This window comes from Xenopus tropicalis, chromosome 6, assembly GCF_000004195.4.
Source record: "Xenopus tropicalis strain Nigerian chromosome 6, UCB_Xtro_10.0, whole genome shotgun sequence".
In the NCBI taxonomy this organism is placed as follows: domain Eukaryota; kingdom Metazoa; phylum Chordata; class Amphibia; order Anura; family Pipidae; genus Xenopus; species Xenopus tropicalis.
The window spans coordinates 37,819,590-37,842,633 of NC_030682.2; the positions used below are offsets into that span (position 1 = coordinate 37,819,590).

A 23,044-nucleotide genomic window follows, 5' to 3' on the forward strand; every position below is an offset into this window, starting at 1 on the left:
ACTAATCTGAAATTGCCTTTTTTTAAGCATAAGCAGGTAAAACAATGAATAAAAGGCTTACTGCCCACAGGCAACTTTGTCCAGTGTTAATAAATGCCCCCCACTAAATGTAACCAGGTGCTGTAACCTGTAGCAACTAATCTGCACCTGTTTAGAACAAAAAATCTTCCCATGGGTTACTACTCAGGGCAAAAGTAGCGTAGTGCCTTTCATTACATTTGGGGGTAAGTTTGACTCCAGGAAATGTGAGGCCAGACAGTGTTAAAAAATATGGATTTCTAGCAGAGGGAAAGGTGTATATTTTGGATGATTAGAAGTATTTTTTATACATCCCAACAGACAGAGTCATGCTCATAGTTTCCCTGTCCTTTAAAATGATGATTCATATGACAACTTTTGGACAGGCAGAGGCCATTAAACTCCCTGGCAGGTCACATCTCATGTCAGACTGCCTTTTGCAAAAGGCCTAGCAAACATAGCAACCATTTAGAGGTTTTTAGATGGCCAGTAAATGCTGACTGGGTGATATGGGATCCCAAACTTGATGACGACTTTTTGTCTAGTGCATGAAATACTGAATCTACTGCATTATTGGAGTTGCAGGTATATTAAATACACACCTTTCTCTGTATGTCATCAAAAATTTCAGGTGTTGGGTCCTCGCTGTTCAATTTCTCTTCAAGCTTTGCTAATAAGTAGTCATCAATATGGACTCTAGGTGATGCCTGGAAGAGAGTGAAAAAGATAGAAAGTCCAATGGAACTGTCCTGATGTGAACCATTGGGAGCCAAAAATTTTTTAAAAAGTCAGCCAGCTTAAAGCAGGATTCAGTCACAACACTGCCCCATTTGGATAGATACCATCTTGCCACCCACAAGTGTGCCGACTTACAAGTGTTATAACTACTGATGGGGAAAACCAGGAGCCTGATTGGGTATTGCCTAAAATAACCTAGTGTTGTCTGGGATCTCAGTGGGAGAAGATTTTGCACTACTTCTCAGCAAAGATTATCTTTCTTCTCCAAATTCATTGTGGTTTTGAGCATAAATATTAGTGAAAAAAATCTAAGAGGATTTGCTGCTGATTTTACAAGCACATCTAATAACCATACAGTTCTGCAGCTTCGTAGAAACCATATAACTCTTCCACTCACTACAGATGAAAATCTCATTAATGGGAAAAAAAAAAACAGCTGATGTTTTTTGTTCTATATAGTGTGAGGAAAATTGCCAATACTGGCCAGCAGATGGCACTGGGTCATAACAAATCTGATATTCTCTCCACGCACATACCAAATCCCTCATTTCAATATTAGTTTGTACATGGAAACATATATCTAAAAACATATGAGAGTTGATTTGCAAAGACAGTTGTACCCATACAATTGGCACACTTGAAAAACCATTTCCATTTCTAACTAGAAGCAGACTGTTCAAAGCTAATTGCAGATTGGTTGAACTTGTGCAGTTTAACACCCGGGTTAGTAAATGATCCCTATAAGGTGCGTGTCAGTGGTGTGGCCACACCTGGTCAAAAAAAATGTGCAAAGATGTAAAAACAACTACAGTAGGGAACACTTTTAAATATGACATAGATCTGGAAATCGTATGCAAACTTTTGTACGTAACGTCTATGTGTTATTCTGCATGTGATGTTTAGGTGTTTTCCATTCAGAGGAATTGATAACTTATATTTGAGGAGAAAATCAAGATATCTTGTAATGTGACCAATGGGTAAACAAAACTGTACGTGCAGAGGTATACCTTATATATATGGGAACATGAACATAATAGTTTACAATTTTTTTTTGTCACAATTGGGCTAGTAGGGCTACAATGATTCTCAGGATAGAGTAACCTCAACAACCTGGTAGCACTTATGACTGCAGGCTGGAAAAAGTAATAATAATCCAAAAGCCATACAGAATAAATAATGAAAGCCAAACAAAAAGTTGCTTATTATAGGACCATCTATAACATACTTCGAATGTAAATACTGTAAATATAAGTACAGTACCGTAATCACAAGTAATTATTGTCACAGGTTAGTCTAGCGTACAACATGTACATAAGGTAGAGCAAATGGAAATGCATTATACCTTCTCAGATAAATACTGTTCATACACTCCAAATGCTGCGGCTTTTAACAAGCCTTTTGTTTGATTGGTTTGGTGCTTCCCATCCCTTTGTCGACTGTGCAACACTTCAAGCTGCTGCTGCGCTGTGACCCGGTATCCTTCTACTGTCAGCCAGAAGAAGAGATGTGCTTGCCCTCCAGTCTGCTGCATAAAATCTACAGCAAGGAAACATGAGAATAAGGTACAAAATATAGCGCTTTTATCTAGTGCCACAAAAAGATGTGTAAGAGGCCCATTCATTAAAGAACGACTGACCGCGAATGAGAAAAATTTGTATTTTTTCTAATTGTTAAAACTTTTCGTATTTATCACGATAATATTGTTAAAATAGTATGACTTTTTCATGGTTTTCGTTAAATTCCACGAAAAAGTTGTATTTTTCGCAAAGACTATGACAATTTTGGAATTCATTCAAGCTTTGGTATCGTGGCTTTCTTTTGGCCAGGTTGGAGCTGTAGAGTGCCATTGAATCCTATGGGAGACTTTCGGATCACAACCACAATATTTTCGTACGACCAAGAAAAGAATTTTCGCACATCAGAAACTATTGTGGTTACTCCGAATTTTTTCCAACCGTGCTTTTAATTCGTGAAAATTGGTGCTTTAATGAGGCCCCTAAGTATGTATCAATGTTATACAATCCACACACCAAAAAACACAGTTTTGATCCTGCAATTGATTCATTTGACCTCTAGGAGTCAGAAAGTAATTTTTCCCCAAATTGAATTGGCTTTAGATATTTATCTTTAGATATTGTTTTTTTTCACCAAAACTTGATGGACATGTCTTTTTTTTCCCTACGTCGACAAATACAGAGTTCTTTATCTTGAAATTAGAAAGAAGCAAATTTTTCTAGTAGAAAATAAAGCACAGTGGGAATACTGTGTCACCCACGTGTTGCCCAGCCACCTACACACCAGAAAACTCTAACTAAGGCTGATTTATTTAGATTATTTACCTTTTGAAGGTGTTTTTATAATTAAGCATCTACCTTTCACATTATAGTTCTAGGAAATTGACCAGGCAGTGGGCAAAGGGATAAAGAAGCTAAATAAAAAACTGCTGCTTTGTTATATAAGCTCTGTCTTATGCAAATAATAAAGCAAAGTAGATTCAGGGACAGGTCCTACAGGCCTCTTGGAATCAGGCAGGCATTTCTTCTCCCCCACCCCACCCCAAGGCAAATTAGAAAGATCTGAGGTCCTCTAGGTCAGTGCTGTCCAACTGGCGGCCCGCGGGCCGCATGCGGCCCTCGACCCCCTCTGTGTGGCCCCCCCACCTGTCTGGCTGCTATGATTATGTGTGGCAAAACACGAAACGTGTCAGGTCTGGATCTTTGAATAAAGCCTTTTTAAAGTTTTACAACCGCTGTCCTGGAGTCCGTTTAGTGCATGCCGGGGATGTTTCTACACCCGATTTGAGGTCGTGTTTTCCCTTGCTGCGGGTCTGGGGCATTGCACCCAGGTCACTGAGAGGAAGCGGTGAGTGTATATCTAACCGTTCACAACTGCATGTAGTATACTAATTGCACTTATATGAAGACTGAATATCTACAGAGAGAGAGGTTCGGAGCATAAGCACCCGGACCTGTAGTCTAATTTGGTGAGCGTATGGCTTGTTATAAGAAACCATTAATTTTAAGCTTTTCAAACTGGTCCGATCGGCGAGTCGGCCGATATCACAGCTTCCTGCGATATCGGTCGACTCGCCGACATACCATACACGCACCGAATATCGTACGAAACGGGGTTTCGTACAATATTATCGGTGCGTGTATGGCCACCTTAAGGTTATAGCTCACCACTACACAAGCATATAAGTGAATAGGAACGACTGGGAGCCTCCAGAGAAACAGAGTGAAGCGTATTAACTTTGTGTTAGCTTTAAATGGTATCAGTAATGAGATTAACTGCCCCCCTGCATGGTTCTCACCTCAGATTCAGGCTGTAATCCCTCTGTATTGTTTAAAAATGTAATCCCCTGTGTTGTTCACACTTTTTAATCTCTGCATTGTTCACCCCCTGCAGTGTTCACACCTCAGGCTCAGGCTGTAATCACCCCCATTGTTCACCTCTTCACACCTCAGACATTGTATGTACTGCCTGGCCTATGCTGCCTTTGTATAGGCAGCATAGGGTAGGCAGAGTATGGCACATAGGCAGCATAGGGCAGGGAGGGTATGGCACCCACAGGCAACATAGGACAGGCAGAGTATGGCACACACAGGCAGCATAGGACAGGCAGAGTGCTGCCTGTGTGTGCCATACTCTGCCTATCCTATGCTGCCTGTGGGAGGTGAACCTGGCAGGGGTTTGTTCTGGGAGTTTGTTAGCAGTTGGAAATAGCCATTAAATGGTCCCTAAGGTGTGTAATTATATGCTGGGGGTTGCTGGGCTATCCACAGGGGAGGAGGCATATGGATTTAAGGGTATGTCTTAATATGAAATAATATAATTCTTTAACATATGAATGATGGTTGATATCCCTGCAGCGACCATTGTGATAAAATGGGTGTGGTTTAAAATGGGGGAGTGGCCAATACTGGCTTCCATTAGCGGCCCTCCACCATGTATGCGACAGAATTTCCGGCCCTCGGCACTGCAGAAGTTGGACAGCACTGCTCTAGATTAACCAGCACTTTAAAAGGTATCATTTAGACAACTTAATGGACACTGTTTATGATTTAACATATTAAGCTATATAAATATAGCTAGGGATCTTTTGCAAGAATGCTATATTATATATATATATATATATATATATATATATATATATATATACAGGAAAAAAGGATGCCGCACTCACAGGTCTTGATGAAGAATAAAGAAGCTTTATTGTGTCAGTCTGACACAATAAAGCTTCTTTATTCTTCATCAAGACCTGTGAGTGCGGCATCCTTTTTTCCTGTTGCTATTTATTTTTGTATACTGCACCCAGGCAATTTTGTCCCTGTACAAACGTGAGTGCCTGTTTTTCCTCCTTTTGACCTATATATATATATATATATATATATTTATTTATTTATTACACACAAAGTGTGCAATTAGCCTTAATGCACAAGTATTTTTTCGTGTTTTTTTTTTTTACATTAAGACAATGTTCAGTTAATTTTTCTACTCCAGATCTATAGATCTGTTTTTCCCTTGGCTTTATGAATAAAGCATTGAGATGAAAATGCATAAGCTGGCACAGGCCTACAGTACCATCCAGCTACAGACACAAAAGCCACTAGTGGAACTACATACTGTATGTGGTTACTCGCGTGTGCAATCTGATAGCTACAAATACAAGGCTTTCTTTCTTATAAAAAAGGTTTTTTGTGACACATAAACAAACTCCCTAATTAACTTAGATTTTACACCAAACACCAAACAATTCTGTACATAGACTCTGAATTAACAGTTTCTTGTTTAACAAAATTAAAGAAAGCTTTTTAGTAGATCTACTGCTACAACACAGCAATATAATAGTTCAGCCATCTAAACAGTTCTGGGGAGAAACAATTACATTCTTAATTAGCCAATTTAGTACATTATAAAACACAAGCTTTCGGGACTGCTATATTTTCTGGCTTTGATCTATGGTTAACCCAGTGCAATACTCCACTACATTCTTAATTAGCAGGTTAATGGAAATATTTAATGCAGGTGGGCTTTATGAGGAAAGAAGTACAAATATTATGGGTAACCATGTGGTGAAACAAATGCAAATTATTAATTATCAGTTTTATTAAGGCAGCAAACTGTTAATTAATATTGGAAAGTTGTTTAGAATTACATTTTCTTTCTTTTTGCTAATTTTTATAGTTAGGTTTACTTCTAGTTTTACTTTATATAATTTTCCTATTGAAAATATAGGCATTACATTCTACTGTCTATCACTACCTCAGTCTGTTATAGATGTACCTGCAAGACTCATCCACTAATATGTATTTCACCTTTCTTCATCAGCTGCTCCACATGCAAACCCTTCAGTGGCTCACTGTTTCCATCCAAATTAATTTCAAACCCTTAAAAGGGTAGTTCTCCTTTAACTTAACTTTTATTATGATACCTTTTTTTTATTTTTAACAAGACAAAGCAATAGAATGTAAATCTTCTAAATCAACTGTACAATATATAATCTTGTATTTTATTAGCTAAACAAACTGCCAAAACAGTACTGGATAATCTCACTTCCTACATAACCAAATCCAACGAGATAAAAAGCATTAGATTTACTCACCCATAAAAAACTGTAGTGCAACATTGTCTACAAGAATTTTGTCCAAGGGGACTGTGCAAAGTTTTCCAAAGTTTGCAGCCAACTTCACAGTGTCAATTTCCTAAATCAAAAATATAATATACCTTAGCATTTCTATGGCAAGTAATGTATGCAAAACACATTTGGCATTAGTTACTTTGCTTGAGGCTTAGCGCCCATAGACTCAGGTCTTCATTTATGAGCTCCTCCCTTTATATATAATTGCACCTGTGTCTCAGACTAAGTTTTTCTGCTGTTATTTTTTAGGTGGCACAAAAATACCCAACTTTGCCCCCCTGACTCCTACCATAGGGTTGACATATCTGCAATTTATGAAAGGGAAGAATCACATCTTTGGTTTGAGCTATTGCTATATTTGTATGTTATATTGTTATGCACAGCTTTGTTTGTGAAGGGCTACATATCCATATTCTGGCTCTCTCACACAGTAAATACTGTATGTGACTGCTGATATCTGGTTGATGGCCAGTCAACAATAGTTATTTCTTGGAAAATGCAATTTATATTGTACTAGATAGATAATTTAGATGGATATCAAAATAGTAGGTAGGTTAATGCTGATTAGCACTAGAGCTTGTGTCTGGTCAATTTCATAGGGCATGTAGCACAAGAAGCTTTATCCTGAGCTAGGGGGGGCTTAACATAAGAGCTCCCTTAGGCAGGGAGTGTAGCGCTTCCACTGCACATTACATTTTACCTGATTACGCATAGTTGAATAATACAGGGTAAATAAAAGTGCAAAAAACAGCGACCTTGTACTTATCCTTTGTACTTCAAACTTTGCCTCTTTAGTAAATGAGCTAGCCCAATGTTCTTAAGTCTAACATTGCTTGCAAGATATTTTTTTTTATTTATTTATTGAAAAGGTATCAACAGGGCAACAGAATCCTTTCTTAGACTATGAAAGTTTTAAAAGTATGACCATTCTAACTTCTATTTCTTACATATTACTACAATAAAAGCAACCAATACATATCACTTACTTTCCCCGACTGCAATCTCTGTATTCTTGTTTCACATACTTTCTTTACAAAGAGTAAGCTGTTTATCTGATTTTTTATAGTGTTGATATCTGGTAGAAATGAAACATAAAATGAATGTGTCATTTCCAAGAAAACCCAGAGCACATTTAAATCATTCTCAGGAATAGGTGAACAAGCTTACTTTGCTACTTTTTAATCCTAACATATATGGATTTTACAACATTAACATTGAGATGTTTCCTGCTTCTTTTTATACACTCGATCCACAAAACTGTGTGTTGTGTCAGTTTAATTACACAGGGAAATCATGGCAGGAGGCATTAAGCAATTTTATTACTCCCAGTTAGAACAGGATTGACTTTGAGAAATGTATACCAGCAGCTATTTAATGAAATACATTCACAAGTTAAGGCCAACTTAAAAATGCTAATTACACTGTTCGCTTTTCTGTGCTTGTAGCTGCAATACACATTAACAGAATATTGCAGTCATGCAAAGTGCAACATGATGCAAAAAATGCAGCAAAACATTTATAGATAATGATGTGATATGTGTCAACATGAGTATGGTTATACCCAACTAAGTAAGTTTCACCTGAAGTTGGGTTTTGTGCAGTTAACAGCTGAGACAGCATAGGGTACAAGGAATACAGGTTAAACTGGGAAAAGAGTATGGCAACTGGTTAAATAGGTGTTTCTAGATAACACACTTGAAGATATATTTCAATGTTCAAATTTGTTAGCCACTGACAACCCCTTACTAACTGTGGTTACATGTGTGTCTTTACTGCAGAAATGCCTCAAGATTGTCAGCACTTTACACTGCTTTTATTTTGTAAAGCCTTTTAAAACCCCTGTAAAAGTTATTTTGCTATAAATGTATTGAAAATGCCATTTTTTAATCTAAAATGGAGAGTTCTGCGGGGAAATGTACGTTTTTTTAATTACTTGTGGAGAGTATCATTTATAGTACACATTTATATTTTATGAATAAAGATCATTATTCTGTTTACAGCAATTTTGAATTAAAGGTTGAAGACAATTATGTCACACATACCATCTCCAACAGTATCCAAAGAACGAAGATACTGCAGTTCTTCTGCAGCTTTGTCTCTCACAGCTTCCAATTCACTTATATTGCCACTTAATTTAATAACATTCATAAAGGCCTCATAGTTGCAACTGAAGTCATGAATCTGAAAATAAAAGGAAAAATTGTGCAGAAAAGAAAAGGTGAAGCATAATACAAATAAGTCCTGACATACTTCTCTGCCATATATACTCCAGATAACAACAGCATCAGTTTTGCTGATTTCAGATCACAACAGCTACATTTAACCACTTACTGGTTTTATTTCGAACTCTGTACTCCATAAATATAATTATTAATGAACTACATAAGTTTCAGGCTTAATAATTTATAGGCATTTAAATCTATACACAACCACTAAGTGTTCTGGGGGCTACCTCTTGGCATACACATACCAAAACATTGTACAGGAGAGCAGGAAAGGTTCCTACTATTAATGTACACAAGCTATGTATCTAAAACTACTTGTGTGCATTTTGTAACACTAGTACAAATTATGAATGGGTAGCATTCCAAGGGATTAATAAAGAAACATGCAGAAAGTCTGCTCTGTTCAGTAACGGAAGGACCAGTCACTCTTTGCTACTCTATTGCAAATATATGATCCATTGGTATGGGCCACTAATCCAGGGCAGCTTTATAAAGAAACATCTTTAGTGTTTTATAACTTACCATCCAAATGATATATTGATTAATATAATCAGGATCACTGAGCTGGTTTATTAAAGGAAGAAGAATTCCTCGTGAAAGGATTTCCTATATGAAAAAAGAATAACGTTTTAAACAGTTATCCATATATTTAGTAGGTGTCTAGAGTCTGTTTTTTTCTCTCTCTGAAACAACAAGCTAGTTAGGATATACTTCATATACAGGTGACTATATGAGCAAAAGTATCAGGACATTCCTACTAAAATAACATGCCTTCAGTCTGAACATTCATTGCTTAGTTCCAAATGAACTCTAGAGGCAATGCTAGTACAATATTTAAATGTTGTGGCCTTTTTATGGGTGATTCACACATGGTCTGAGATAGGGGGTGGAGGAAATTGAGATGCTTCTGCAGAGCCCTGACTTCAGCCCAACTTAACATCTGTGGGAAGAATTGGGAGCAAGTCCAATATCAGTGACCAGCCTAGGTAAGGGTGAAGACACCCAAAGCTACTTAGTAGCAACTACATGCCACGGCTACTAAAGGCCAGAAAATACCCTGCCATAGACAATACTGAAAATGACCTCTGATAAACACATGTAGAGAAAATTATCAGTAAATGGTCACCATTGTCTATTTCTGTAGCCGTGAACACAACTAGTAGCTCTGTGAGTCTTCACCCTAACGCTCTTGAGGCAGAATGAAAGCAAATCCCAATACCACCAACAATGTTCCAAAATATAGTAGAGAAAAGGCCATTATAGTGTAAAGGCCATAATTACAAGAAATACTGTAACGGCCCAGAGAGGTGCTTCAGTTAATTACTGAAAAGCTCAGTGTCGATAAGCACACCCTTTGCATGCCCAGTGATCTCACATATGAGGGCTGGACAAAGGCTATGTATAGATGTATTATTTTTCATTTCTTCAAAAGCATACACAAAACTATCCGTAAATTTACAGCTTGAAACTATTTCACTATAAAAGCACTAGAGACATAAACAGTGATCAGTGTTAGAGCATTAAATTTAATTCTTTCCTTCACAAGGGACAGACACAAAAACATACTTGCACTGAATGTAAAAGGGTTAAAACAGTCTTACCCTCACAAAATATCGCATGATTTTATTCTGGAAGTCTCCAGGAGGTAGCAATAAATACAGTAAAACTTCACATAAATCCTTTAGGCACCCTAAAATATATATACATGCACACAAATTATGTCAGTTCTATACCATATGAAATAAAGTATTGCAATAGAACACACACAAAGAAAAGAAGCACTCCTAAAATACAATCAGAAAAGTCCTAATTATACACTGAGAATGAATTACTTAAACTGAATATATTTAGCATACAAAAATGCCAGACCTGGATATTCTGCAGCAACGATTAGACTAGTAATGAAAAAAATCTGATGTTGTGTTTGTGCTTTCTTGAGTGTACTGTGCTTCTATTGCTTCTATATACATTTTTATTCCAGGCTCAGCACATATACATTACCCATACTCAAGCCACAGAAACTTTCATGAAATAGCATGCTTCATCAAAATGCCTTAAAAAATATAGTCATTAAGTTTAATATCTTAAAGTAGCACCTGTAAGTACAACAGTGGCAAAGTTTAGTGTATAGAGCTCCATTCTTCCTAATCCACAATTCTTGTCCTTCCAAACATTTTTAAAAACACAACAGTCCTACTGTAGTGATTCACACCAGCCTGGTTCAGTAGTACCTATGTGACCTTTCCTCATCTTGCCTGGAAAAAAGTGCTCTTGAAGCACTAAAGCATAGCTAATAAAACACTTACATTATCCAGACTAGAGAACATCGATATTTTCTTAGTATTGAATATGCACAATGAGAAGCTCTGATTTGCTGCATCCAGCTACATAGTCTAGGCCCTAAACTGTGTATATCTAACAGAGGCTGCTGATCAATTAATCAAGGTCTATCCTCGTTTTAAGCAGAAAATATAAAACCCTTAACAGTGGTCTTATTGCAGATGTTCATTTCAAAGCAAGAGGTTTGCAACTGCAGCCCCAAGCTAAATGTGGGGAAACGCTTTTTCAGTGGTACAAAAGCAAACATCGGCAAACATCGGAGGGGATGGGATGCAGGGCATATTCCAGTCAAGGACCCCATGAAAGAAAGGGACCACATAATGGAAAGGCACAATTTGTTGACAGCAAAAGGGATGTGGCGTTTAAGTGAGTGAGATTTGGATCAGTGTATCAGTTTTGGAATAATCAGGGCAAGAATAGTATGGGGCCCCATGAGAAGTGGCTCTGCATGTTATTGTTAAAAGGCTAGGAGCTGCATAGAACAGCCTGTGCCTAATCTGCATTTTTCCTCAGATTTTTTTAATAACATACAGAATGTGTAATAATGGTTTTGTATAGTTTCTTGGAAATGTACTGGCTAAAATGTTGTCATAAACCGATTCTTTATCATAATTATCAACCTTTTGGCAATAAACATTAGGGCTGTATAAATGAATATATGAACTGGAGTTCTTTCAATAAACTTTTATTCTTTTGAACCAAGTCCCTGAGTGTGCGGTACTTTTTTTTTTTTACCTGCACCCAGGGCTGTTGTTTTGGTGACGGGCATATATATATATTTTAATAAAAATTCAACAACCTTCCTCATCTTTGGATGAAGTGCAGACAAGGTCACGACATACACATTTTTCCATTTCAACTTCAACTTCAAAGAAAGTATCTATAAAATCTTCAGCTTTATCTGTACATACAAGAAACAAGAAATAGTTATTGCTATACGTAATGAAAGGCTCACATGTAAAAATCTGCATATGAAATGGACACAGAAGATTACATGATAACATGGGGTTCTGATGTGCTTAGTTTCCCCTGTGCCAGAGGCAACATCATTGACCCTTATTAGGTACTGGTTCCCACCCAGATCATTTGAAAGTGTAGCAAGGTAGAATGAGACCTGCAATCCTTTTATTTGTAACAATCTGATCCACTGTGCCACTATATTTTATATGCTATGGGCTGTACAAAGCCAGTTATTTGCTCAGCTCACTAGCAAATGTCGCTACTGTTTACAGTCTGATTTATGCCCTGTCTTTATAGTTTTAGTTTCTTAAAGTGACCTACACATTGTTGTAGCAATGACTACAGCCAGACATGCTCACTTGCTCCCTTGCATTACTGCACTCTCTGCTCTATACATTGACTGTGAGAGCATAATTACTGACTGTATACCTGTAAAATAATTCTGGGATACACATGATTATAAACAACATTAAACCACAAAACATGCAAGTGGTAAATGTACTGGTGTTGTAGTGCTGTAAAAACTACAAACATAACTGGCAATTAGCAATAGCTTCAGATGCCTTACTGCAGCTCACAACTGTAATTAGGATAATCATTATTCTATTGGCAATACTAACATCGGTGACTAAGGGTAGTCTGAACCCAAGCACATCTCCCACTCACAAATCAGTACCTTTCTTTTGATCTTCCTTTTCTGCCATTTTTTGTTGCGCTTTTCTGAACACTCGAAGATGAGTGGCAAAGTCATCAACTAAACGGGTGGTAAAATAAGGCTGCCAGTCGATTTCTTTTGACCTTGTAGAGAAGTGGGATACATGAAATGTTCTTGCACAACGTTCAAAGTAAATATTAATAAAGCCAGAATTGTAAAACAAACATCTTACTGTACAAGAAAAGCATTTGTTTGAATGTTTGAGTGCATTAATCCCATAACATATCTTGCCAGTATTTCTCGTTAAAGGGCCAATAAACCTAACATATTTGTATTTATTTACAAATATACAACAATAGTATAAGTTCCTGAAGGTTAGGAGATTTTACTAATGTTAAACACTTTAAAATGACAACTAATAAGTGTGGCTGAATGCTGAAAATCTCCAAAATTAAAGTGTTGTTACTAGACAGTCTGTGTAAGCTGATACACATGTTGGTAAAGTGCATATCAGCAATAGCTGCTTCTTGCTTTAAATAACGCTGAGCCCACATCTTCATTTCAAGCCACCAGCAGGCACTGGAGGTATGCAAGCTGACCAGGCTGCAGTTTTAGGCTGAATCGCTGTCATATATAAAAGTCTACCTGGAACACTGGCTGTTACATTTGGGTCTACCTGAAAACATGGCCCATCTGAACAATTACTTTCCTGCTACAGGAAGCCTACTCCATTCTGCATCAGGCTCTATGTGCCCTGTCTGAACAATTTAATTCATTGCAATGGGTAACCAGCTCCATTTTGCATCAGTTTCCATTACTAAAGGCCCAGAATAAAATGGTTGTTTAGAATTATAATTGCACTGTTTCTGTTGCAAAATTCCTTCCGCTCTCTAAGCATTACACCAGACCCTGAGAAGTTCTTGATATATACAGGTATGGGATCTGTTATCCAGAATGCTTGATACCTGGGGTTTTCCACATAAGGGAACTTTCTGTAAGTGGGTCTCCATACCTTAGGTTTACTAAGAAACATGTAAACATTAAATAAACCCCATAGTATTTCTCTGCCTCCAATATAGATTCATGCAGCTTGGTAACCATCAGGTACAAAGTACTGTTTTGTCATCTAATTTTTAAAAATTAGAATTATTTGCTTAAAACTAAGACTATGGAAGATGGCCTTTTTATAATCTATTGATGTCTGGATAATGGGTTTCTGGATAAGAGGCCCCATACCTGTATAAATAACAGTATAATACTCCCCTGCAAGCTATACACCCAATGGAAAGAGAAAGAGATTTTAAAGTGTATATTGTTGGGCACCACAAAGGCCAGCTAACCTTGGGGTTTTTACCCTTCATTGATCACGTGCCACAAATAAAACTTTCAGTTCCGAAAGAAAATGACGCAAAGTAGAGGTGGACCTAGAAAGTAACTTATAGTATGATATAAGCAAATAAGTTCAATGCAGGATGCTGCTACTTTGCAGAGCGATTTGACAAAATTTGGGATACTGGGCAGCAAATTGGAAAATGAGGTTCAATGTTGAAAAATACAAAGTTATGCACTTTGGTAGAAATGTTAAATAGTAGTGTGTTGGGGGGATCCTTAATTGAGAAAGATCTGGGGGTTTTGTAGATAAGTTGTTTAATTGCAGGCAGTGTCATTCAATGGCAACTAAAGCAAATGGCGCAGTCTATAAAAAAAGGGCATTAACGCTAGGGATAAAAACATAATTTTGCCTCTTTATAGGTCCCTGGTAAGGCCTCACCTTGAGTATGCAGTGCAGTTTTGGGCTCCAGTCCTTAAGAAGGATATTATTGAGCTGGAGAGAGTGCATAAACGTGCAACTTAACTGGTAAAAGGGATGGAAGATTAAAACTATTAGGTTAGACTGTCGAGGTTGGGGTTGTTTTCTCTGTAAAAAATCGGCTTGCGAGGGGACATGATTACTCTGTACAAGTACATTAGAGGGGATTATAGGCAGATAGGGGGTGTTCTTTTTTCACTTGGAAGAGTTGAACTTGATGGACTTTATGGATTTATAATATTATTTTAAAAAAATGTATATATATATATCTGTCATTTGAAATGCTATCTTGTTTCTAGTGTCAATAAGAATTGCAACCAGATAGTGTTATAAGTGACATACTGGAAGGTAAAAATGAAAGGACCCATTTAGAAAAAAGCTAAAAAAAAATCTTATTACAGACCTTGGCCAGATAGTATTTTAAATGATATAATGGAAAAAAGGCAGAACCAACAGGAAAAAAAACACAAAAATTAAAGGCCAATATCAAAGTTGCTAAGTGTACTTCAGTGTGCCAAACGTGAATTAAGAGGTAAAACATTTTTTTACTCTACTTAATGTCTCTGTTATTAAGCAGTTTGTGCATAATTTGTGCAGTCTTTGGGTTATAATTTTAAATAATATTTGCTGGGTTGCTTACCTAGTAGAAAACTGTACAAGCGCATTCTGGACAGTCTGCCTGATTTCAAGGAGAAAAGATTCATCTTCACTTAGTGTGTAATACCAGTACTGGACATAATCCCTCAATGAAAACTGTATCACCTAAAATCAAAAGCACAAACTTTAAACCATATAATAGTACGGCCATTTCTAGCACTTTGGTACAGTTAAATTAAGATGGTTTATCTACATGTATGCATTCATAACAGTTTCGTAAGAACAATGAAACCTCCCAACCCCTTATTTAATCACAACGTCACAAATGCCCCCACACCCCCACCAGAAGTGCATAACTGGCTGCCGGTACTTGGCCCCCGTACTGCTGCAGTAAATGCAGAGTTGCACATCAGAGCTGTGATCTTCATTTCAGATCAAGTTTTTGGACTAAGATGCCCAACTCTGCAACTCTATAGAATCCTTCTGGAATACCAACAGTTTCAGGTCAGAAAAATGTGCATCCTTTTCTGTATTTCTCACCATCTGATAAAAAAAAGACACAAAAGATGTCTTTAAAAAGATGGGCAATTTGCCAGTCTCAGAACAGATAGTCTTAGTAACTCTAGATATAGAGAGTCTGTATTCATCAATTCTACATAAAAGTGTACTAAAAGCATGTGAGAAGTTTCTTTGATACAGAAGGACTGCTTATAAGATTTGTAATTACACGGGGGGTGAAGCATGACAAGAGAGGAAATTAACGCACTTTATGTTAGCTCTATGCATACCACTAGCTAAACCCCACCAATAGCTAACAGGTCACAACCTCACCAGGTAGCAGCTACGGTGAGTAACAACCTGCAAGGATGGGCAGAAAGCGCACTAAGGACACAAACGGTACTTTGTCACTGTTCCTTAACCGCAAAACCCTGCACCATGATGACAATGAAATCCAAGGTGGCACCAATCACTAATCCAGCGCTTCAAACTCACCCAGCCATGCAGCAGGCCTGGGGATAGAGACACCAAGAGGACAGCCTGCAGATAAGGACGCACTGCCTAACTTACAGGTGAACTTCTCTGGCATTTCAAAGCCCACAATAACAGCTAGAGGCCCTACATGTGCAGCATCACAGCCTCACTGCAAGTGGCGGTCACTGAACTTAAGCCAGAAATGTCTATAATACACAAGCTGGCCTGTCTGGAGGATAATAATGCCTCCCTAAAAGAGGAACTACCCTGTTTAAAAACAATCCAAGAGGACCTGAATAACAGAGAAAGAAGACAGAATGTCTGAGGCATACCCAACTATGTAACAAACCAAGACCAAATCTGAGAGGCCTTTTCTCTGCAATAAACCCTGATCCCCCCTGCTATAGCAGAGATCAATTGCGGGAAACTAACTTGCTCCGTGGGGCATCAGCCTAAAGAACATACACCACTTCCACAAGTTGTTGAGCTGAAAGCTTGATATTTACAGACTAAAACTGCAAATATCATAGGAACCACTAAAAACAGAAAATGCTAAATTGTAAATCACAGAAGTGCTCCAATAAGCTTGAATCAATTAATCTGATGCACCCATTGTAACAACTATTGTCTTAATCTAACCATCTATTTACATATTTCACAATCTACATAAATTTATATACTGAAATGCTCATCAAAAACTACATTTTTTTTTAACAAACTGCAAAATGCACATTTTTATAACCAGGGGTGGGTAAAACATAATAAAGAACCTGGACATCTCTGCTCCCAAGCATCCCATATAAAAGACCCTTTATGTTTTCTTTTGTTACACTGAGACATTTAAAAATGCTTGCATCACATCCCTACTGAACAGTTCATAATGCAATGAGATCCTATGGTTGGAAATGTACCTGCTGCAGGGGCTCATCAATCATACTGGCACCTGTTATTCTTCTGTCAATCTTAATTGTTCTAGGTTCACGTTTAATTTCTTCCAAACACTGTCAAAACATAAAGAGTGACAAACTAATCAAAATAGAAATATGCACGATATGAAACACAATCCTGCTTTGGCAATGTGTGAATGACTCCTTTTTTGCTTTTGGTCAGATTAGGATATGAATGATTCATAATAAAAGATAAGCTCTGTAGAATACAATGATAGCCCCCTGGTATCTAGGGGGCACCCACACCACCATCTATGTAGTGTTCACTGTGTGGGAACCAGTCTATTAACACCACTCCTATCTTCCCACAAAAACTACTAATTCGATATTATATAACTTCATATACAGAGGCAACCCAAAGAGATTCAAAATTGTTTTAGAAATACAGCAAATATATTCTAACAATGATTTGTCACTAAATAAATGGATTTTTGCCCAGTCATGCAGTGGGCTAAGTAAAGCAGTTCTGATCACTTGACCCTCAGCCACTCATCATATTACATAGAGGGCCATATTAACTAAGAAGGGGAAGTATGTATTTACTGACCATTTTGGTCCTTAAAACATTGAATTTTTTTTTTAGTTGTTCCACTTGATATCTGACTGAGCCTTGATCCCCTATCAAACGGGGAGAATGCTGCTTTTGCTTCATACAGAGGCCACTCTTGACCAAATCACCTGCCAGTGATGGCCCCTTTATGGGCATCTTACAACACACAGCTGACATTTTAAAATGAAAGACTAAATATGTCAGTTTGCCTTTAAACATCAAAAGAAAATCAAGTTCAGCAAGTTATTTCTAAACAAATTATCCAGTGTCTTTCTTTAGTCGATCTGCTATAATTTCCCAGCTCTTCATCATGTTCTGAAAGCACTCATTACATCCTTGTGTCAGATCATTATTTGGCAATTCTGATGTAAACACTGTTTGTGTCCAAAAAAAGACTAGACTATAAATCTGACAGCTATTTTTGCACTGTTCTTGGAAAAAAGTAGCTGTCTAGAGTAACTAAATAGTATTTTCGGCATTAAAAAGGGGAACTTGTCCATATCCCTTTAACTAACTCTCAGCAGTCTTCAGCATATTAACAGAAATGAAGATTTGCGGTTGTTATTAAATAAATACATGGAAGCTGTTATTGGGGTGGATGCAAAGTATGCAAAAGGGTGGGACTGGTATGCAAACTAAGGGAGGTGTATGACATAAGGATATATGAAGAAGCAGAATGCTGCAGTGAATGAAACAACTCCATAACACATACACAATGCACTAAAATAATAACTCAAAGGCCATACTATGCATAACCCCTGCGCGCGCGCGCACACACACACACACACACACAGGTATGGGACCTTTTAATCCAGAATGTTTTTAAAATTACAATTATTTGACTAAAATGGAGACTGTGGAAGATGGTCTTCCTGTAAGAGAAAGAGAGATGATGGAAAGCACTGAAAAACACAGCATGCCTGGGTGCAGGTAAAATGTGTACAAAGAAAAAAAGGTATCACACTCAACACGCTCCATTTAAGTAACTAACTTTAATAACCAAATTATATGGTTTCAAAACTGTTTCTACCTACATGTGGTAAGGGGGTCTCTCATTTTAGTTCCTTACATTTCTATCACTTTTTGTTTGGGTGGTGCAGTCTCTTCTGGGTCCTTGGTAGTTTAGCCCTTATACACTTGTACTTTTTAAGGTAGGAACAAAAGGTCTGTCAATCTGCTGGCTTGTGTTACATTGTTTCAAATGCCAAAGATACCAGGGCAGAGAATAGAAAAGGACTGGCAAACACTGCTTTCAATAGCTACAATATATACAAATAAGTCAAAAACCATTGAAAATTTATAATGAATGTATAATGCAAAGTTGCTTAGAATTATGTTTTCCTTTATTAGGCAAAAAAAATGTATTTTGGGTTGGACTTGTCCTTGAATGTCTTCCGGGTGCCTTTATATGAATGCTTTTGGGACTAAAACTAATACCTAGCACATGTGCATACTTACAAATTGTGAACATGAGAATCGGATTTAACTGAGAACTTTGTACTTTATTACATAGTTTACTAAAACTTTTTATGCTTCCAGCTTATAGGAGAGACTGTAAGAGTAAAAATAAATTAAGTTACTCAAATATATCTTACAAAGGTTTATTTATTTCAAAAGTTATATAGCAGGTCATGTACAGAAGAGCAGTGGGCCACAGTTTTAGGGATATGGCAGTCTTGGCACCGGAGAAAAATTCATATTTGTATCTTAAGTAAACAAAAGGAACAAATCCCACTCCCCCCCCCAACCAAATAATGGTGTCTTTAACTAAATAGGCATGGGGTCTTTGACTAAACAGGCATGGCATACGTCTGGCAGTTGTGGGAAGTGACATTTACAATCGAATCCAAAGGCTTACAGTCAAGTGACTTTGGATCAAAAAAATGTTAAATCCACAATTTTTTTCAAGCTTCATTTCTTTTGCATAAAAGATTTGTGATTCAACCGAATCCCAAAACCATGAATTTAGGCAACCCTAGCTGTAATGTTACTTGTCTTGTTTTAACTGAGCTATGGAATGACAGGCATGCACACATTTCAGATATACACCGACATTTTTATACATGACAGAACATGTGCCTTTGCCCCTTTGTTATACTATGAACAAAACAAGCTAAAATACATATAGCACTGTGGCAGGTTCCCTTAATTAATAGTGGTAAGTGACACTTTCCCTTAAAACAATTACAAGGTCACTGAAAACAAGCTTATGACCTTTAAAGAAAACCCATAACAGACCTATGGGCCAAAACAGAATATGTGACAGTTTCAAATATAATTTCCCAATATTTACCTTAGGAATGCCAGTTGATGTTGATGGTAGAAAGGAATGCTCACACCTTTCTAAGTATCGTTCTGAACTTGTTTTGCCAAAAAGGATAGTCACTACAAAACCTCTGTGAAAGAAATTAAATCATTATAACTAAATAAAAGATGATTCTTGATAGATTTTGGTCTGTCAATTACCAACAAATAATACAGTATGATGCCCTTAACCAAAGAAAGCTATTTGAAACACTGCAATGCCTTATGCCTGCCAGAACCATACTCCTTCATAAGCCAGCCTCCCATTACTCTTGCCTGGAATATGGTGGGATCTTAAACAGACAGCAGATGAATTATTACCATTACTTTAACTGCTATAAAATAGCATTTAATTATGTAAATCAGGGCCGGATTAGATTAAAATAATTATGTGATGTAAAAAAAGCTAATGGTGACCTTGCACTGTGGAATGAAAGACTGCCAACTAATGCTACTAACCAGGGCACAAACTTGATACACCTGGCCTTTATCCTTTCCTGTTTAGATTACTGCAATCTCCTACTAACCAGCCTCCCAGACTCCCACCTCTCTCCCTTCCAATCAATCTTAAACTCTGCTGCCAGGATCCTCCTGCTCTCTCCCAAGACGGAACCTGCTCAGCGTCACTTGAGATCTCTAGAATGGCTGCCTGTTAAGTAAAGGATAGCTTACAAAATCCTTCTGTTAACTTTCAAAGCCCTTCACTCCTCTGCTCCTCACTGGTCTCTATGCACATTTTCTGGTCGTCTCCTCTGTCTTTTATCCCTGAATCTCTTCGTAGGGAACGATAACCCACCCTCTTTAAGATAAAACTCAGATGCTACCTTCTAGAGCACTAAAACATTATTTTGCCTAGTCCTGCTCTTATGGGCAAATGCCCATACCTAGTACACTCTTACCTTCAAATTTGTGCCTGTATGTTTCTCAACCACTTAGACTGTAAGCTCTACGGGGCAGGGACCTCCTTCCTACTGTGTCTCATACCACATGGCACTTACTCCCTGTGTATTTATACTTATTTATTGTATTTATTATAACACTTGTCCTCCCTGTGTGTAATTGTGTATATTGTAAGATTGTACAGTGCTGCGTACCCTTGTGGCACTTTATTAATAAAGTTATACATACATACATACATACATTCACCTTTATAACAAGACTTTGTATATTATAGATAGGTATATCTTAGCAATTGTTAAATTGATTTTTGTTTGGTTATTAAGTTCTTATTTTGCCAGTTTACAGCCTGCAGAAGGGAATGCTGATTGTTAGGACCATTAACCCTTATACTGAGTGCGTTATAAAGTGGTGTTAAAACTGAGATGGAACTATGCAGCTCTTTAGGGATCTGCACTTTCAAATGCACTTAGAATGTTGCCCATGGTTGCAGAGTGTGGTCACTCACAGGACAGCCATCCAGGTGGATATACTACACAAATTAACCCACCCTCTAGCAGTAGGTTCAGATCATCAGGATTTTTTTTAAACACACAAAACATGCAATTTAAGATTTCTGTCCTTACCCTCCAACAAAGCATAGTATGTAAAAGGCAAAGTAGAATATAGCAAAAGGTCCAAACTTAATCAGGAACAGCACAACACCAAGACTTCCCCATCCCCATACGGAAAGACTAGCCTGCAGCAAAATAAGAGAGACACAAATGCTGAAAATGCAGTTATCATGTAAAATGGAAACTATATACAAACTATCTTAAAGAACATATTTATTGTTTTAAAGATACAACCAAACATAGCATTATAGTTGTTCCATAAAAAGTGGAAAGTTCTTAAAAAAGGAACAGTAACACAAAAAAATGAAAATGTATAAAGGTAATCACAATAAAATGTCCTGTTGCCCTGCATTGGTACAACTGGTGTGTTTGCCTCTGAAACCCTACTATAGTTTATATAAATACACTGCTGTGTAGCCATAGGGGCAGCAATTCTAAGGGCTCTGGCACACAAGGAGATTTGTCGCCGGTGATTTTTAAAAGAGCGATTTGGCGACAAGACGAGCGACAAGACGCCAATGCTAAATCAATGGAAATCGCCAGCGTCAAAACATACAAGGCTACTTCAAATCGCCTGCTGTTTCAAATCGCACACAGACCCTTTTCTGAGCGACTTGAGTAAACATGTGGGAGGGGTAACTGTTGAGTGTACCATGGGTAGCAGATCGCCTGGAGCTCAAAATGATGAAATCTCTTCGTGGGTATTGTCGTGGCGACTTGTCGCCAAAGCGCCAGGGGGAAAAAACGCAGGCGACAAATCTCCTCATGTGCCAGAGCCCTAAGGAGAAAAGGCACAGGTTACTTAGTAAGATAAAACTCCATTATATTCTACTGACCTTACCTATTATCTGCTGTGCAACCTGTGCCTTTTCTGTCTTTTCTCAGCTTCAATGGCTGCCTCCATGGCTATACAGCAGCTTATTTATATAAACTATAGTGGCGTTTCTATAGCATATCCCCTGTATCAAGCATCATGCTTGATAAAGGGGTTATTCTGCCCCGAAACGTTGCACCTCCGCAATAAAACTTTAAAGGGCTTGTTCCCTAGTTTGTAGCTCCGTGTGCCATTTGCTTTTTTTTGCCAAACCGGTTTTGGGAGGGTGCCGATCCCTCCAGCAGTGTGCACCGGGCGTTTATTATTTTGGAGAGCCAGGGTGTGCGGAAAGGGTCTCTGTTGTGCTTGTTTCTGTAGCATACACACCAGTTGCACCACTGCAAGGCAACAGTACATTATAGTCTAATTACTTTAAACCCCTTAAATTTCTGGGTGTTACTGTTCCTTTAAGGGATGTCCTCTCATCATTTAGAACGGTCTACTGGTAAACAAAATTGTATTACAGGTATCTGACCCCTTATCCGGAAACTCATTATCCAGAAAGTTCCGAATTACAAAAAGGCCATCTCCCATAGATTTTAATCAAATAATTAACATTTTTAACATGGTTTCCTTTTTCTCTGTAATAATAAATCAGTACCTTGTACTTGATCCCAACTATATAATTAATCCATATTAGAGCCAAAACAATCCTATCTGGTTTAATTATCTTACTATACATCAGGACCAGGAAAAAGAGAGATATATTTTAATTTTCCTCTCTGGGAAAAATTTCATTTTAATATAAGAGAAAAAATATGTGGCTATGACCTTGAGAGGATAGGGTTTAAATAGGGAGTGGCAAGAGTGGGCATGACTATACAGATTTTTTCTTGCGCACCATGTAAGATGCCCACTTCTTCCTCTGTTTCTAAAACTTTAACAATCCTATCTTAAAGATA

The 23,044-nt window shown here is 37.6% G+C and overlaps 1 protein-coding gene across 3 annotated transcripts in view; it reads right to left on the reverse strand.

Moving 5' to 3' along the window:
* snx13 (sorting nexin 13) overlaps window positions 1-23,044 on the reverse strand; it is a 73,021-nt gene that overhangs the window by 24,253 nt on the left and 25,724 nt on the right. Inside the window, exons 1-14 of one of the 3 annotated variants that reach the window (XM_012965587.2) lie at window positions 21,921-21,960; window positions 21,281-21,393; window positions 19,747-19,849; window positions 16,868-16,957; window positions 15,028-15,149; window positions 12,599-12,720; window positions 11,762-11,863; window positions 10,224-10,312; window positions 9,145-9,228; window positions 8,440-8,578; window positions 7,384-7,472; window positions 6,362-6,461; window positions 2,099-2,292; window positions 621-725 (exon numbers count right to left, since the gene is read on the reverse strand). In XM_012965587.2, the coding sequence (XP_012821041.1) occupies window positions 621-725; window positions 2,099-2,292; window positions 6,362-6,461; window positions 7,384-7,472; window positions 8,440-8,578; window positions 9,145-9,228; window positions 10,224-10,312; window positions 11,762-11,863; window positions 12,599-12,720; window positions 15,028-15,149; window positions 16,868-16,957; window positions 19,747-19,849; window positions 21,281-21,393; window positions 21,921-21,923 (1,455 nt within the window). In that variant the 5' untranslated portion in view covers window positions 21,924-21,960. Of the gene's footprint in view, window positions 1-620; window positions 726-2,098; window positions 2,293-6,361; window positions 6,462-7,383; window positions 7,473-8,439; window positions 8,579-9,144; window positions 9,229-10,223; window positions 10,313-11,761; window positions 11,864-12,598; window positions 12,721-15,027; window positions 15,150-16,867; window positions 16,958-19,746; window positions 19,850-21,280; window positions 21,394-21,920; window positions 21,961-23,044 lie in introns of those variants that run through there. The other 2 variants (XM_002933301.5, XM_031903481.1) reach the window with 2 other exon arrangements.